The sequence below is a fragment of the Lytechinus variegatus genome, chromosome 8 (assembly GCF_018143015.1).
Source record: "Lytechinus variegatus isolate NC3 chromosome 8, Lvar_3.0, whole genome shotgun sequence".
Classification (NCBI taxonomy): domain Eukaryota; kingdom Metazoa; phylum Echinodermata; class Echinoidea; order Temnopleuroida; family Toxopneustidae; genus Lytechinus; species Lytechinus variegatus.
In genome coordinates this window covers 5,108,470-5,126,099 of record NC_054747.1, presented here as the reverse complement: position 1 = coordinate 5,126,099, position 17,630 = coordinate 5,108,470, and the positions used below count along the sequence as shown (strand labels likewise).

The 17,630-nt window shown below is 37.4% G+C and overlaps 1 protein-coding gene across 2 annotated transcripts in view; it reads left to right on the top strand.

The window, feature by feature from the left end:
- Window positions 1-17,171, top strand: part of LOC121419874 (DNA polymerase epsilon catalytic subunit A-like) — a 59,963-nt gene extending 42,792 nt beyond the window's left edge. For both annotated transcript variants that reach the window (XM_041614338.1, XM_041614336.1), the window contains exons 36-49: window positions 801-961; window positions 1,829-2,004; window positions 6,046-6,160; window positions 6,802-6,956; window positions 7,859-7,948; window positions 8,644-8,932; window positions 9,490-9,609; window positions 10,057-10,128; window positions 11,572-11,774; window positions 12,346-12,484; window positions 13,818-14,032; window positions 14,534-14,666; window positions 15,348-15,457; window positions 16,027-17,171. In XM_041614338.1, coding sequence (XP_041470272.1) covers window positions 801-961; window positions 1,829-2,004; window positions 6,046-6,160; window positions 6,802-6,956; window positions 7,859-7,948; window positions 8,644-8,932; window positions 9,490-9,609; window positions 10,057-10,128; window positions 11,572-11,774; window positions 12,346-12,484; window positions 13,818-14,032; window positions 14,534-14,666; window positions 15,348-15,457; window positions 16,027-16,111 — 2,063 coding nt within the window. In that variant the 3' untranslated portion in view covers window positions 16,112-17,171. The remainder of the gene's footprint in view (window positions 1-800; window positions 962-1,828; window positions 2,005-6,045; window positions 6,161-6,801; window positions 6,957-7,858; window positions 7,949-8,643; window positions 8,933-9,489; window positions 9,610-10,056; window positions 10,129-11,571; window positions 11,775-12,345; window positions 12,485-13,817; window positions 14,033-14,533; window positions 14,667-15,347; window positions 15,458-16,026) is intronic.
- The last annotated feature ends 459 nt before the right edge of the window (window positions 17,172-17,630 follow it).

Genomic DNA, 17,630 nt, shown 5'->3' with positions numbered 1-17,630 from the left:
CTTGCTGGCCAGGAATGTGTGTTTTTTTTTTTTAATTTCATTTTCCCTCAGGGACCAAAATATTTTTGAGTTTACATGAATTTTTTGTATTTTGAAGAATATGAAGTAGTAGTCCCAACCTTACATTGCCATGACAACATAGATGTTGCCAGTTTGCAGTCACCAATCTGCGTCTCTCATGTTCTTTTTTTCTATTCAAGTGGAATCCAACCCTTGTCATAAAATTTTGTGTGAGAAAGGAGAAAACAAAGTAAAACAAAGTGGTAATAGTTTGAAAGAAGTCGGACAAGCTATAAGAAAGTTATGGCTGTTTGAAAATTGAGATCCCCTAGACTGTAAATTTCAGTTTTGCAACTTTCCAGAGGTCCTGGACTTAATTACTAGGGATTTGTGGTTTTCTCTACAGTACCTACATGTATTCCCCTGGGGCAGTAATCAAATGTATTACATAATACACAGAAAGCATATTGTTTTACATCCTTATGAAAGAAGAATATAATTTGAAGTAAATCTTTTGAAAAAATTACATTTTACGTATCGAAGGAAATGGGAGAGAAGTGCTTGCCTTATATCACTGTGACATCATCACTGCTGCCAATTTGAAGTCTCCATATGTATAATGAGGACCAATTTGTACAACGTTGATAGCTTTCTTATTGTTTGTCCATCATTGTTCACACTCTCTTGTCAATTTTTATCCTGTAAATAAAACTTTTTATTGGGGTATGATTCTCCTTTGTGATCACTGTAGATAAGTTAAAAATGTTAAATTGCTGATTCTATCATCCTTCAACCCTTAGGCAACCGAGAGCTAGTGAGAAGTATCCCGGCTATGGAAGAGTTTCCCCTGGTTAAGCTTCACATCGCTGAGAGTGAGAACATCTATAGTGTTCTAGATTGGCAAAGACAAGGCTCCCGTCGTCTGCTACAACACTATCTCAATGCTGACTATTTGTTGCTGGTAAGCACTGTGTTTTCTTTGATTTTTTTAATCAACTATTTGAAGTACTATGTGAAAGGTAAATGCTAGTTTTGGTAACGATATCAAAATGAGTTTGTACAGAATCCAATGAAATGACCACCAAAGTGTCTGTTTGTATAAATAAAACGCATGTGCCAAAGGATTTTGGAAGAAATTGTGTAATTGCTGAGAAATCAGCAAATAAGCACAGGATTCGGGTAGGGCGTCGGGAGCGACGCTCTAAGCAATAATTATACATTGTCCAACGTGCGCTTATCTGTGTTGGGGATCTTCGGTGTGAACATTTTTCAGCGTAGATTTCAAGATTTCACAAAGTTCAGTTAATGAAACTGTACCAGATCTAGATCCTCGATGATATACTGACAAGTACCGGTAATCCTTGTTTTACAGACTTTCTCATGAAATCAGTGTTTACTGCAACAACTGGAATTTCTATTAAAGCACAAAATGGTTAGTAGAATGACAAATGTTCAAGGCTGCAAATATACCTCGGTATCAACAATCTTTTGACAAAGATTTGTAATCTGAAGAATATATTAAGATGCTTTCATATTTGCTCTCATAGTTCATTTCATTCATGATATGAAATAATGGAATTATTACATGAACAAGGATCAGCTCAGAAGATCAATGAGGACTTATAAGTTGCTGCCTTAAACAGTAAGAAAACAAACTTGAATGAGATTATAAACGAACAATTATACTAGTCTGTGTAGAGGTTTTCTATTTATATGCTATTAATATATCTGAATAAGGAAATAATGTTCCTGCGAAACCCCCTTCAGTTAAATGTCCTTTTTCAGTTTTCAAACATTCATGTGTACTTGTATTCCATTTTGTTTCCAGAGCTACTTAGAGCAGAGTCGTTATTTCCACATCCCCGTTGGCAACCTCCCGGAGGATGCCGGGATAGCCGGAGCCGATCTCTTCTTCGCTCGTCATCTCAACAAACATGGTCATGTAATGTGGGCGTCGCCTACCAACCGACCCGACCTTGGAGGCAAGGAGGCTGATGATAATAGGTGAGTTTCATGAAGCAGTCCAGCTCCTTAGCAAGGTATAGATTTGTGTGTAAGAAAGTACACATGATTATCAGTTTTAAGACTTTGTTAAAGGGACTCCGCTACCTGTAACACTCAAAGACAGTCGTCAAACATATTTCAGTCTCTCTGCAAATATCACTGCCATCAAAATATACAATGCATTTTTAAAGACAACAATAAAGAAGACATAAACTGACTCTCACGTTGAGGTGCTCATTAGTGTCACCTTAAAAGTGGACATGGAGGAAATTAGCACTCACCCCCATAAACCCTGACAGCTTCTGGAGATCATTTCTTGTCATCCTCCAGCATTCAGAGCCATATAAAAGATCTGAGAGAACGGCACTTGTGGGAACCTTGATTGCGGAAACATCAGGGATGGGCCGATTTCTCCCATTGATGGCGAAGATGTGGCAGCTGATGAAGCTAAAAAGAACAGATTTTTTTAATACATGCAACACTCATTATCACAGTTTCAAAATCATACAAGTACGTATGATGGTTACCAGAGGATGTAAATCAAATGGAATAACATTAAGGAAGTATGTGGGACAATGCCTAATTAAAAAGCATATATAATTAGAAAATAAAAGTATCAGCCTATCAGGAGATGGAGGTAATGAGCGGATAGCTAGGTGATGGGAACCTCACTTCGATGGAGGAAGCCTCGGTAGCGAGATGATCGCTCCCCTCTAATGGCAAAGACATGGCAGTACATTTAGCTGAAAAAAAACAGATTTTTTAATATATGCAACATTTAGCAGTCAGTCGGCAAGCCCCTGTGTTAATGAGCAAATGGGCAAGATTTATCCAAGTCCTCTCGTGGCTGAATTCATGTCCCTGCAAAATCTCATGAATTGTGAGACTTTTTTCTCAAAGAATTTAACCACTTTCTCCTGGAGTAAAATTGATTATTTTTGTACCATTGGGAAGAGTAAATGTTACTCTTTCATATTGGTTATTTCTTTTGAATAAAATATTTTGATAAATAAGTGATTTTTTACCAGAAAAGATGCATCAAACAGAATTTTCTTCCTCTGTTTTCACTTGCAAATTGTGCAACATTTTGTGTTTTAGGTACCAACATTATTTATATCATCAGAAAGCTCAAACTATACTTTCTTACAATGTCACTCTTGATATGTGGCATCTTTTAGATGGGTCAGCAGCCAGCTTTTTCCATCAAGATGCAAGACGAGATTTCTAAAATTTCTGAGTAACATAAAATCCAGAGTTCTGATTGGCTGAATAATGTTTTCACAACAACAGGCGCGGGTTATTTGAAGAGATTACCACATGGTGAGTGTGACCTTGCAGAGGCCCAGTGTGGGGAACATTGGAATTTGCGTGGGTGTGTGGTCTCTGTGACCAATCAGAGTGCAGTATTCTTGTTTTTGAGCTGCTAATGTACTTGGCCTATGAAAAGCTGGCTGCTGACCCATCTAAGATACATCTTCTTATACAAATTATATCATATTAAAGCGTAGATCTTCAGCTTTATTATGATCTAAAAATCATTTGTGCTCAAACAGAAATCAAGTGTGAAAACAACAACATTTGTTGCATGAAAAAAATCATTTTGTTTCATGTTTTATATCAAAAGTTTTCCCTATATTACAACATTTTAAAAAAAATTCCAAACACATGACCTGAAAGAATGATTCTTCTTTACAAAGATACCAAAAACATGAAATTTGGTTAATATTTAGAGCAGCAATGGCAGAATAAAAAGAGGTGTTTTGGTTCGCACCAAGCTCATTAATAATGCAAAAACCCTATAGTCATGAATATCACTTGGATAAAAGAAGCTACTTTTTCAGGGCTTGCCGACTGACTGTAAGTACAGTTTAACACATCATGTATGTTAATCCAGCGATATGAAGGTTACCGAAGGATTGAAAATTAATTGGGGTGACATTGAGATATTATGTAGGACAATGCTTTGACAAAGCATTACGTTGTGAAAAGAAATTAATGTGTAAGGGGATTTTATCTTGTTTCATCATGCCAGTTGGATAACAGACTTTACGTAGATTGTCAGGAACAAAAACGTTTGGAAATAGTAATGAATACGTTGTTTAGAACATAATATATAGTAAATGATAATAAATGCTATTCATACTGCCGGTGACCGGTAACGTGTTCGATGTAGATATCCCGGCTGCCTTTGATCGCATCGATACAGCACAGACGCCTCATCAGGGCTCTATATCGGCAAGAGATGCCGAGACGTCCCAGAACACGTTCGTTGTCCCCGTGCCACGACCCAAGGGAGCCGATTACAAAGGCATGGACCTCGACATCCATGCCATGGGTGGCCAGATCTTGACGCAGTGTCTCGTACTTGGTGACTTTGGAGTTGACAGCCGTGGAGAGGGCATCCGGACCATTGTCGAATGGGATGGTGACATCGACAATGGTCACCTTGTCACCCTCAACCACTGTGATGTCGGGTCGCTCCCTTGGGTTCGGGTCGCCGGGGACATGCTGGTCTTGGTAGACGTCACCGTAATGAATTGCCTTCACCAGGCGTTCTTGGATGAGGTTGTGCCTTCGGCGGATTAGAACCATGTTGGGACGGCAGTTGTTGATGATGTGAGGCAACGTCTCCAATTGGTGATCACACCTTCGGCACTTAGCATTGATGTTCTACTTCCAACACCGAGCAGCAGCATTGGTTGGGAGGCAGTTAAAACGGGGCTCGGTGGATAAACCGCCAATCACGAAACCGGATGAAGCTACCGGATGTCAGCCTTGTTGTACCGTTAGCAAAACTGTCCGAGGAGAGTGACCTGGCTACCTTGCCCTGGTTTGGAAGGGACCGAAGCTTCTCCGCCAGCTCTTTGTGGTGATCAGATCGGAGGCCTGTTTTGTTTATCCCATATACTGTTATTTACCCTCGTCTAATTCAAAGTACTGTTTATTTCATTTCCAACAGAAATCAAAGAAGTGCATGTATTACAATCACATTGCATGTGATGAAATAATAAAACAATACGGATCAAGACATAAGCACATTCTTTTTCATCAGTAAATATAACAAAATATAAGAACAAATTATCATACATACATGTATTATGGAGGAATCTGCTAAAAGCAAATGCTTGTAGTTTGTTGACCCTTCAGAAACTACTGTTGTAGTATTTGCATAAGATATTAACAAAACATAGAACAGCACAATACCAAAAAAAGGACAGAAAAAGACAAATGAATAGCATAGACGACAGTTTTGGAGGGATTTCTAGGAGTTTAATACTGTTTCTGTTGAAGTATACTGTACATGTAACTCCAGTAGGAACTCTTCAAAGGTGTTTTCTGCTGCATCAATGCCAAGGTGGTATAACCCATTACATATGGACCATTGTACGTCAAAGTTCATAATCAGTTGTGGCTGACCTGTAGAATACAGTAATTACTCTAGAGTCTTATATGGTTATTAAAAGTGGAGATAATGGCTGAGTGGGGATTCAATTAAAACCACTAGACCGCAAGATCCTCTTTGGATGAACTGACTTCTGTTTCATGATTTGAATTCAAATTCAAAATCATTTTATTCACATCCATTAAAAAGGTACAGCACATACAATAATTACATAAACAATGATAAAATCAATCAATATATTAGAAATCAATATAATGACAAAAGAAAAGGGTAAAACTAATATGCAGTGGATGTAGGGGATTGGCAAAGACCAAAAACCTATCAAGGTCCATCCCCTTAGTTCTTCGCAGTGGATAAACAAAATTATACAAAATAAAAGTAATTGAACAGTCACGAGTACAGCAAAAAGGAACATAAACAACACAAGAAAAAAACATTAAAGAAATAAAACAAAAAGACAAACATAAACTCCATTTTATTTAGAAGTTGATGGAAAATTGGCAAGACATGATTTATATTAACGTTTAAAAGTCAATAGTGAGGGGCAAGTTTTAATTTTGATGGCAAACCATTCCAGATAACAGGGCCTTCATATCTAATGAGATAGGAATCTTAAAGTATGTTTTTTTCTCCCCTAGATTGGTGACTGAGTTTGATGAATCTGGTGGAGCAGAGCTAAACCAGAGTGGTTGCTATCAGACTGTCTGTGTTGATCTTGACATGGCCAATCTTGCTGTCAATACTCTACTACAAGTAAGTTCAGAGTTCAATTTACTCTCATTTCGTTATTTCTGCATCAATTTTGTTCGCACTTGGTACATATTACCCTTGGGTAATACAACTTGTTCATGAGGATGATCGGGTCAAATGTCCATCATTTTTAAAGTTTTTGTTCAGTATGCTCTAATTTCTTTATTTCTGCATCAATTATGTTTGCACTTAGTACATATTACCCTTGGGAAAAACCACATGTGTGTCCATGAAGATGATAAGGTCAAAGGTCATCTAGGGGTCAATATGTCAAGTTTCTGTTCAACTTGCTCTCATTTCTTTAGTTCTGCATCAATTATTATAACTTTAATGCCTACTTCCAAGGTAGGTACATATGACCCTTGGGTAATGCTGCATGGGTGTCCATGAGGATCATGGAGTCAAAGGTCACCCAAGGGTCAAAAGGTCAAATGATATGTGGTCATTTCCATCATTTTTAAAATGTTTGTTCAACTTGTTCTCATTTCTTGATTTCTGCATTAATTGTGTATACACATATTTGGTACAAATAATCCTTCGGTCATACCACATGAACGTTTGTGAGAATGATAAGGTCAAAGGTCATCTAGGGGGCAAAAGATCATATTTCTATATTATATTATTATTTTTATTTCATCCTGTAGTCTCATCAGGTCAGTGAGCTGGAGGGAGCTGCCGGTAGCATTGCCTTTGATGCGATCCAACAGACATCATTAGAAGATATGGTATCCGGGCAGCCAGGAGCAGCAGCCTCCCTCGCCAGCTATGATGAAACGGCTCTCTGTACGGTGTCCTTCAGGTAACAAAAAACAAATCAAAACCTAATCGATTCAAATGGAATTTGTTCTGTATCTCTCTGAAGGAAACCTTGAAACGAAGACAACCATTAAAGGAAAATAAAACCCTTGAAGCAGAAAAATCATAGAAGCAGATAAATGAAAGTTTGAGGAAAAGTGAATGAATGATAAGAAAGTTATGTGCATTTGAAGTTTAGATCATTATCATAGTGTAGATCCTCCCATTGGCAATGCGACAAAGATGTGTGATGTCACATGTGAACTACTTTCCTATTACATTTCTATATATTTCACTTAAAATGCCTCTTTTATAGCATCTATCAGTAGATCATATTATATTCTGTCTAAAGGAGGGCATGTAATACAGATTTTCAAAGAATACATTATGGATAAAGAGTTTGTATCAACCTAAGAAAGAGCAAAAATAGACATTTTCGGGTATTTTGTAGTCCATCAAAGGGAAAGTTGTTCACATGTGACATCACAAATATTAGTCGCATTGCCAATGGGAGGATCTCCATAGCATTAGTGATCGCAATATTCAAATGCTCATAAATTTCTTGCTTTGATCTTATTCGTTGATTTTTTCTGTTTCCACAAAAATCAAATTGTTCTAAAGGTTTCATTCCCCTTTAAGGTGAAATCAATGAACTTTTGTATGTAAAATGGCCTTGAAAGTATGAACTTAGCAGGGAAATGCTTTTTCTTTATGAACATTATATTAAATAGTTTCAGGACAACAAAGTGGTGACTTGAAAGGTGGTTATCAATGGAGGAGTTGTCCTTAAGCGTAGACTTACCCTCTTTGTTGCTCTCCTGGGCCCCCAGGTTTTGTGTGACATTTTATCTTTTATCGAAAGTAGTTGACCTGTTACAATATTGGTGTCTAAATTTTCTCTTATAGGATAATGAAGACGATGGTTCATGGATGGCTACGTGATGTGACAGCGTACCATAATGTCTTTGCTGATTACCAGATCATGCATTATTACAGGTCAGTCATTATGTTTGTTTCTGTCTTTCAATCTTTAGATATTACCAAGTCTGATGAAATTGACGGTAAACTAACATGATTTCAGCAAAACAATGATTTCATGAGAAATTATTGAACGTCAAGGTATATCAACCTCAGACATGGATGTGATACATTTACATAATGCAGCTTTGTGAAATGGTAAAATCTAAACTGAAAAAAAAATGATCATGCACAAAATCACCAACACAGATAAGGGCAGGTGGGACATTGCAGCTTACCGGTATTCCGCATTATTTTGTCTCTAATAAAGTGTTAAGATTAGTAATGAAAAGCTGCTTGCAGTATTCCTGTGCAAAAGCATGCAGCTCTTACTCTTGAGAAGGTACCTTTTTAGCTGGCAAGGCCCCGCAATATATTTCTATAACCAGTGTGTTGGAAGAGTATCTGTCTCAACCAGAAGGTTGTGGGTTCAAACCCCAGCTACGTCAGACCAAATGGCGTTAAAGATGGGAGTTGCTGCTACCATGTTTATCGTTCAACATTTGAAGGGAAAGAGCCTCGTCGATCTGGCGCTCCACAGTGGTTGCTTGGCCCACGATCAATTGGGCAAAATGAATTTTCAGAATATCTCTACATGTATTCGCAGATTTCTATTTCGAACAATCAAATACGGATTTTCAGTTTCACGAGAATCTCTTGGATCTTTGCTCCAGGTGGCTCTGTTCTCCCTCATCCCTCCTGTACGACCCTGCCTTGCGACGTACCCTCAATGGCCTCATGAAGAAACTCTTCCTTCAGCTCATGTCAGAGTTCAAACGACTCGGTGCGGTCATCGTCCACGCCAACTACAATCAGATCGTGATCTGCACGAAGAAGACGCGCATCGTTGACGCCATCACGTACGTTGACTACGTCACAAACACAATCAAGTCCAACGATCTGTTTCATGGTGTTGAGCTCTCGTACAAGCAATGTTGGCAGTTACTTATGTGGCTTGATACAGTAAGTGAATTTTCATTCATTCTTTATCTTTTCTCAAGTGGATTAACCTATTAACAACTGAATTCTGTGATTCTGATAGGCTTTATACAGGGCCTACACAGGTCTGTAATTCCCATTTGCATTGTACAGCACCTAAATGTTTATATAATTCACTTAGGCTTTGCTTAGGGCCCACCTGGTTCCAGTAAGCAGTGTGTTAACCTTGTGACTCCTGAATTCAGTAATTCCTATAGGCTTTGCTTTGGGCAAACACAGCTGCAGTAGACAATGTGTTAAACTGTTGGCTAGTGTGTTAAACTGTTGGCTAATGAATGTTGTCAATTCCTTTTATGCACACATTTCTAGTAGGCTATTTGTTAAGTTGTTTACTACCGAATTATGTAAATCTGACAGGCTCTGTAAGGGCCCCCGTGCTACTTCAGTAGGCAAAGGATTAACCTGTTAACTGATGAATTCATAAATTCCCTTAAAGTCAAGTAGGCATTAGGTTAACTTTCCTTACAAGACAGGTTACTTTCATTTTCCCTTCCTCTGTGTTTTCATTTTCAATACCATAGGCCAACCATGGTGGTGTGAAGGGTAAGATACCAGAATCACTTGAGGGAGATAACAATGAGAACCATGATGATGATGATGATGTCATCATGGCAACACCTCCAAACCAGACAGATACAGAGGTAAGTCAAATATGTGTGGGAGACTTCCAGATTTTTCTGATGGTGTTAAGTGTGATTTAGAGTCGCACTAAAAAACAAAATACAATGTTTCATGTATGAGAGGATTTCTGAGTTAACAAATGAAAATGGCAATTTATACAAAAATAAAAAAATAGCAACAAAATTCATCGATAGGGGTTAAAGGACTTGGAAAAAAAAAACATTGGCCTATCATGGCTACTCCATGTTTTACATTCATCGCTAATTGTAAAATGGAATCTTCCAAAAGTACATTTAAAAAAATCAAGAATGATTGTAAATAAACATAGACCATTTGATTATAACAGGCAATATTTTAAAATTTATTTTGTAATATGATTACTCAAAAAACTTATTCTTTGAAATGAATTTAATGATGGGAGTTATTTCGATTCTGAAGACAGAATGTTTTATTTATCATCCATACAGGAGGAGGTAGAGATGAATTGGAATATCATGCACTATCTTCCAACTGCTGAGAATTGTCAGACAACTTTCAATGTAAGTAACCATCATACCTCCCACCAAAGTGCTTATTTATTTTATTTTATTTCCAGGTACACATTACACTTGTAACAATAGTAAAATTCATTACATTGAAAATAATCATCATACAATATCCAATATACAATATCAAATAAGAAAGAAAACACTCAAAAACAGGAAAAAACACCAGCTAATGCCTAGGCATTATCAAAAGAAATCAAGTTTCTGTTAAGACTCTCCTCATTAGCTGGTGCTGAAAAACACTAATATTAAAATACATTTCAACAAATAACAAATAAAAATGACATTTGAAGACATAATTTCCTTATGTAGGATTAGAAGGAAAGAAAGTTGTAGCGTGTATGGCCCATATTCTACACTCTGGTTTAAACTTAAACCGTAGTCTAAAAATGTGATTAAAGTATGAGAAACCAAATGTGACATCAGTTTCTATAATTCAATGGTCATCACATTTGGCATTCAAATCGTTAAAGATAAATTCCAGTTCTGGTAACGATCTGAAAATGACTTTTTACAGAATCTTATACAATGACCACCCAAGTGTCTGTTTGTATGAATAAAAAATATGTGCCAAAGGATTCTGGAAGAAATTGTGTAATTACTGAGAAATAAGCAAAATAAGCACGGATTCGGTCACTTCCGTCTGGTCTCTATTCCAGCAATAATAATACACTGTCCCACATGTGCCTATCTGTGTTGGTGATCTTCAGTGTGAACATTTTTCAGCGTAGATTTCAAGATTTCACAAAGTTCCGTTTATGTAACTGTACGAGATCTAGATCCTCGATGATATACTGACAATTAAGCCTGGTTTTACAGACTTTCTCATTAAATCAGTGTTTACTGCAACTACTGGTATTTCTCTTTGAAACATTCTTGAAATGATGATTACAATAGTCTCCTTCACATTTGAACCATGGGAAGAATCAAAGTTAACATGTTTAGCATTAACTTTTAAACATTTTTTTTACGCTCATAGCTTCCCTTATTGGTTAAACTAGGGTTCAAAATATGGGCCTATGTGCCAGAAGTCATTTTATTTTTACCCATCATCATATGCAGTTTTCACAATATACCTGAGACTGAAAGAATTCTAAAAGATTTTTATCAAGTTGTGTTGCAATTTTAAAATTGATAGATTAATATTAGCTGAAGCATATCAGTTTACATTCCTCATTGCAAGAATCTGATCAGAAATCAAGTGCAAGTTTGTGATTATTTACAAGACATGATTCACTTTGGGACTCAGAATAAACTTGCCATTGATCGCAAATTCAGAGCTACTAATTTAGCAAATACAAGGTCTGCAATATGAAGCTTTTCAATTCATCATGAAATAAAATTATGTTTACATGTATGTTTGAATGCATTTAGTACAGTGGACAATCAATCGTAACACCATAATTATTACGATATCCTTTCCCCTGTTATAAATAGATGATTATTGCGGGTTATATCCTGGCAATACACAAGCATATCAAGGAAGAACAAGAGAGGGCCACACCCGGCAACACGCCCATCCGTCGCCGTAACAACCAGAGCCAGACCCAAAAGACGCAAGGCGACCCAACCACCACTCCAAGCCTGGTCAGCTACTCTCAAGGATTGGTGGATGAAGAGCTGTCTCAGAGACTGTTTGCGTAAGTAGATAATGATGAGAAGGAGGAGAGTTTAGGAGGGGGGTTGAAAGGAGAGGAAGGAGATGATGATGAGGGTGGTAGTGGTGGTGACGATGATGATGATGGCGATGATGATGATGATGGCCATGATGATGATGGTGGTGATGATGAGGAAGGAGATGATGGTGATGATGATGATGATGATGTTGGTGGTGGTGATGATGATGATGGCGATGATGATGATGATGATGTTGGTGGTGGTGATGATGATGATGATGGCGATGATGATGATGATGTTGGTGGTGGTGATGATGATGATGATGATGTTGATGGTGGTGATGATGATTATTATGGCGGTGATGATTTGGTGATGATGGTTATTGTGATGATGATGATGGTTGTGCTACTATTGCTACTGCTACTACTGCATGGGAATAGGATTATAGTTATCTAGTCAGTTCACATAAAATTTTAGTGATTGTATTAATAGTCTAAACAAGAAGAGCTAGAATAAAAAACACACATTAACATACATCCAAATTTCTCTACAAGTTCCATCTCTACTTAAATGAAACTTCTTCCTTTTTTTCAGAATCACCCAAGATATCCAGAAGAGATTATCTGGGAGCAGACAGTCTCGTCTTGAAGCTTCTTCTGAGTTTCCTCAGCTTCCTGGATCCTATCTACCTCTTAACAATCCTGCACTGGAGTTTGTCAAGGCAATAACCAAGGTAGGAATCTATCCCTTGCTTGATCAGTTCCATCACATCTTCTCCTGTGGCAATTGCTCCACTCTAAATTCACACACTAATGGGATGACCAACTTCAACCCTGGATTAAACACTATGGCCTGTATTCTGAAGTCGGGTTTAACTTAAACTCAGTTTTAAAGTTGTTGTTTAAGTATGGATAGCCCATCGTTACATAAATCACTAACAGTAGAGATATCATATTTCAGCTAATTTGGCTCTCAAGTCATTCATAATTGTCTTAGAAGTATAAATAGATGATTGTCTTCACCATTGATGAATCAGGAAAGAGCACATAAAACATTAGAAACATACAACTTGATAAAAATTTGGACACTTTTGGCTTCCCATAATTTCAGTACAGAGTTAGACCATGGTCTAAGTTAAACTTGACTTCAGAATATGGGCCTATGTTCTATCCTGAACCTAGTGCTAAACCTGACATAAAACCCTATTGCAACCCGTACCTTCTATCTTAGAAGCCAGGAGCAGTTTTCACCGGAGCAAATGTTGTGTCACTGCATGATCTCTTAATTCTAAAATTTAAAAGCCTAAAACAAATCGTTTTTGTAGGAACAAAATTAGGGTCTGTCTGTCTGTCTTTATTATCCATGAATTAATTCTGGGATATGTTATGAAAAAGCTCCTAGATCTATTTCCATATGGAGATCGAGACTTGTGTAGGCACAAGTGTCCTCTGCTTACGCTATGAACAATATTTTACTGCCATTTGCCAGTTGTGTATCAACTTTATTTTCAAAAAGAGCAAACAAATGTTGAAATCGAATAACAATTAGCCAGTACTAAGCACAAATTTCTAGTGATCCCTTATCTACTTAATAAAGCTGTCCAGACTTCAAATACCCCAGTCTTATTAGGGTTAAGCTTTCATGCATTGGACCTTCACAGCTAATCCAATGAATAGGTATTTCTTCAGTTGTCTTACCCTTTCTTGGTGAAAGACAACCACGGATAATGCCCAGTGTACCATTGCTACTTAAACACTGGGGTACACTCAGTATTAAGAAAGTGGGCGGCTTAAACCGCACTCTTTCTTTGATTTGTTCAATCTATGCCACCAATCTAGATTTCATTCCAGTTCCTGTCCCTAGATACCAACATTGTCGACTTACTTGCCACATTGGTGCAACAAAACTACCTGATCAACACAGATAATGGCCAGTGTACCATGGGTGCATTTGTAGACCTATGGTGCACATCAGTATCAAGAAAGTTTTATAGAGTAGGCGACTTAAACCCCACACTTTCTTTGATTTATCTAATCTATGCTATCAATTTTGATTATTCATTCCAGGTGCTCTCCCTAGATACCAACATCGTCAGTCAGGTCAGTCGGATGAAGCGTAACCTCCTCCGTCTGATCGGTGTCGGTGAGTTCTCTGACGACGCTGATTGGCGTGATCCTTGTCTCTCCTACATCTTACCAGAGGTCATCTGTCGTTTCTGTAACCACTGCCGTGACCTTGACCTTTGTCGCGACCCCATGCTCATCCAAGATGGCCAGTCAGCGTAAGTATCTGTTTGATTTTGCCCATCCTTGACAAAAGCACATAACAAAAGTGTTATTTCCAAGAAAAGTGCAAAATGTGTCTGTGCTTTTCATAGAAACCAATGCATTAATCAGCCAATAAGCACCAAATAATCCTGGTAGAATATGTGTCACACCTTACGAATGTGTTATGTTGTGTTGTCTCATTACGGGCTATAATGCACTGTCCCATATGTGCTTATCTGTGTAAGTAGTTTTTCGGCTTTTACATTTACCTAGCTTTGTGAAATCATTTAATTTAAAACCTAGCTTTGTGAAATCATTTGATTTGAAAATTAAATGATTTTAAAAATTAAAATGATTTCACAAAGCTAGGTAAAGGTAAGTGTACCAGATTTAGATCTGTGTTAAAGACTTTCTCATGGAATAATTATTTGCTGCAACTGCATTTCCTAAGCTCTTAACTATGATAAGTCTTTAAAAACATTGCTTTCCTTTCTTTCTAAACCCCATTCTTGCAGCGTACTATGGCAGTGTATACAATGCCAGAGTGAGTATGATGTATCATCAATTGAAGCAAGTCTAGTGGAGGCTCTACAGAAGGCTTCTATGGCTTACACACTTCAAGATCTTAGCTGTTCCAAATGCCACCAGGTGAGATTTGGACTTTCCTCATAAGTATTTTTTAGTAGTCATAGTAGTGCTAATTAGTTGATATTATATACTAACAATTTTTAGCATAATTATGAAAATTTCTTTGAACTGAGACATATAAAGTTTAAAATTGTGTTGATTTTTCACAAAACTCAGCACAAGTCAGCAATATATAAATTTGAGAGTCAATGATTTCCCTCACTATTTTATTTTCATTACTGAATTGTACAATATTTCTGTTTTTACCGATTTTATGGTTAGGACCCTCTTTTAATTAATAAACCATGAAATGTTGTCAATTTCACATGTTCAGAGCAGATTAAAACTATTTTTTTCACATTACAATTGGGAGAAAATTGCAATATTTCATATAATCAAAATACAAAAGAAATATTGGATGGGTGGATCCTTCATTTCCGTTACGATCGCGAGAAAATTGGTATATGTCAAATGAAAAAAAACAGTGAGTTGGTGGTGAAGTCAGCGCTTCCATCATTTGCAAACTGACTAGGATCTGCATATAAAAGTTGTCTGAAATGAAGCAAATTCCAAAATGCCATGACTTTCTTATTTTACATCCAGTTTGATGAAACTGGTTGGTTTTAATTGTTTTATTCAAATCAACTTTTCATTGGGTGGACTTGGCTTTGATATTGTTTTGATATATTTGTCAATCTACAGGTAAAGTTGAGTAATATGGCATCTTACTGCGAGTGTGCTGGACAGTTTGCTACAGTCATTACCCATGATGCATTCATGAATAAGATGAAGACATTCAGTAACATCGCCAGGTAAGATTCACTCATTTGTACAACAGCATCATCATCATTGGTACAGAGTCATGATGGAGGGGGGTTGGGGGGAGTCCTTCACATAGCTGTATAAGTTTGGAAGAAAGTAAAACACAATTTAATAGGTCTGCAAAAAACAAAGAGAGCAATTTGCAAGAGAGGCTTATCTGGTGTGTCATATCTTAAGGCAGGTCAATAAGAAGAGAGGAAGATGGTGTGTATGTATACATATGATTGACGCACGGCTTATGGGCCAGAGACTTCTGATATGCTGTCAAATTAGAACCATCCCGTAAGATGTAAATGGACCGAATAGGTAGATATTACATAGATATATTTAGGAAATAATGATATCAGGATACATTTTCCTGTCTCTTTTTTTTCCATTACATGCATAATATTAAAAATAATCACAGAATTTAGGATTGGGAAGGACAAGAATCCAAGATATCTCAAAATGAGATCATTAGCTTCTTACAGAATCTGTTTTCAAGGATGTAAGACGATGAATGAAAATACATAGAAATATGACCAAAAATGTACTTTCTTTTTTCTCTCAATATCTGCAGGCATTACGAGATGAAGCTTCTACAGGAGACAGTAACTATGATTCTTCGTATGAACCCTGTACACGATGTATCTACTAAAGGATGAATAATAAGAGATACATCACATCACAAACCCAGTACATGATGTATCTACTAAGGGATGAATAATGAGAGATACGTCCATTGTGAGCTGAGTACATGATGTATCTACTGAAGGATAAATAATAAGAGATACATCACCAACCCAGTACATGATGTATCTACGAAGAGATAAAGAATGATAGATACATCACATCAAATATAAAATGATCATTGAGATACGTCGCGCCAAATATTAGAAAGATGAGCACCGAGAGACATCACATCAAACTTACAGAAGATGATTGTTGAGATAGCCCACGCCAAACCTAAGGGAAATGATTGTGAAGATACGTAACATGAGGGAAGTGATAAGCCTTACACCACACTTATGAAGGTTGATCTTCAAGAAATGTCATTCCAGACTCAAGGAAGTTATTCAAGAAGATACTTTACAACATAAAATGTAAGGAAGGAAATCACTTTAGATACATTCCACGAGATATTTGCCTTACAAGATATTAAAAGGGAGTTGGTCATCGAGATGTATCACACCAAACGTAAAGAAGATGATCATCGATATGCATGACATTGAACATAATGGACGTGATTTGCTTTACACCAAACTTAAGAAAGTTGATCGTTGAGATACATTACTCTTACAGTGGAATATGGGACACTGGTGACGGTCCCTTTCTAGGCACCATGCCTCTTTTTGTATATATTTACCACGATATCTATAGGGAATGTCCTTCCTTTTTACCATTTCTAAATTATTTGTCCCCATTTGTGGATGTTGGAGTCAGCAGTCTTTGAATGTGAGTGAGTTTACAGGAATATGTGTCTTAGTGAATCCATATTCATGAATACATTTTACTCTATACATTAAATTTTCATTTTACATGTTCCTGTCTTTGAGTGTAAATGACTCCTTGATGCGATGTGTGTTTCAGCGAATCTATATTGTAAAATTAATTTTACTGTTTTTAATAAATAGCGTTATGTAAAGGCTGCCAGAGGCTGATGATAAAGAGTTGATTTACTAACATGCCTTACACCACACATACAAGAGTCATCTCTCCAAATTGATTTATTGCTGATGTGGTTTACGGTACACCATGTGGAGTGTTATAGAAGCAGTGGATAGAAGAAGAGAAGGAAGTGGATAGGCGAGAAAGTGGAGATTTGAGAATAGAGTATTCTTTCTTGAGAATAGTCCTGAAAAGGACTGTAAACCAGAAGGAATGTTGAGTGAGAACAGCTTGAGTAGTAGAGCTGATGAGGAGATGCTGGCTTGCGTCGGCGAGTAGAGATGATGAGTAGTAGAGAGACTCGACGTTTCGGACAGGTTGACTGTCCGTCTTCAGGAGTGAGTGAGCTTTCCCCCACGTCCGCACGAACGCCATAAGTACCGCCGCACGCCGAGCGAACACTCACTCCTGAAGACGGACAGTCAACCTGTCCGAAACGTCGAGTCTCTCTACTACTCATCATCTCTACTCGCCGACGCAAGCCAGCATCTCCTCATCAGCTCTACTACTCAAGCT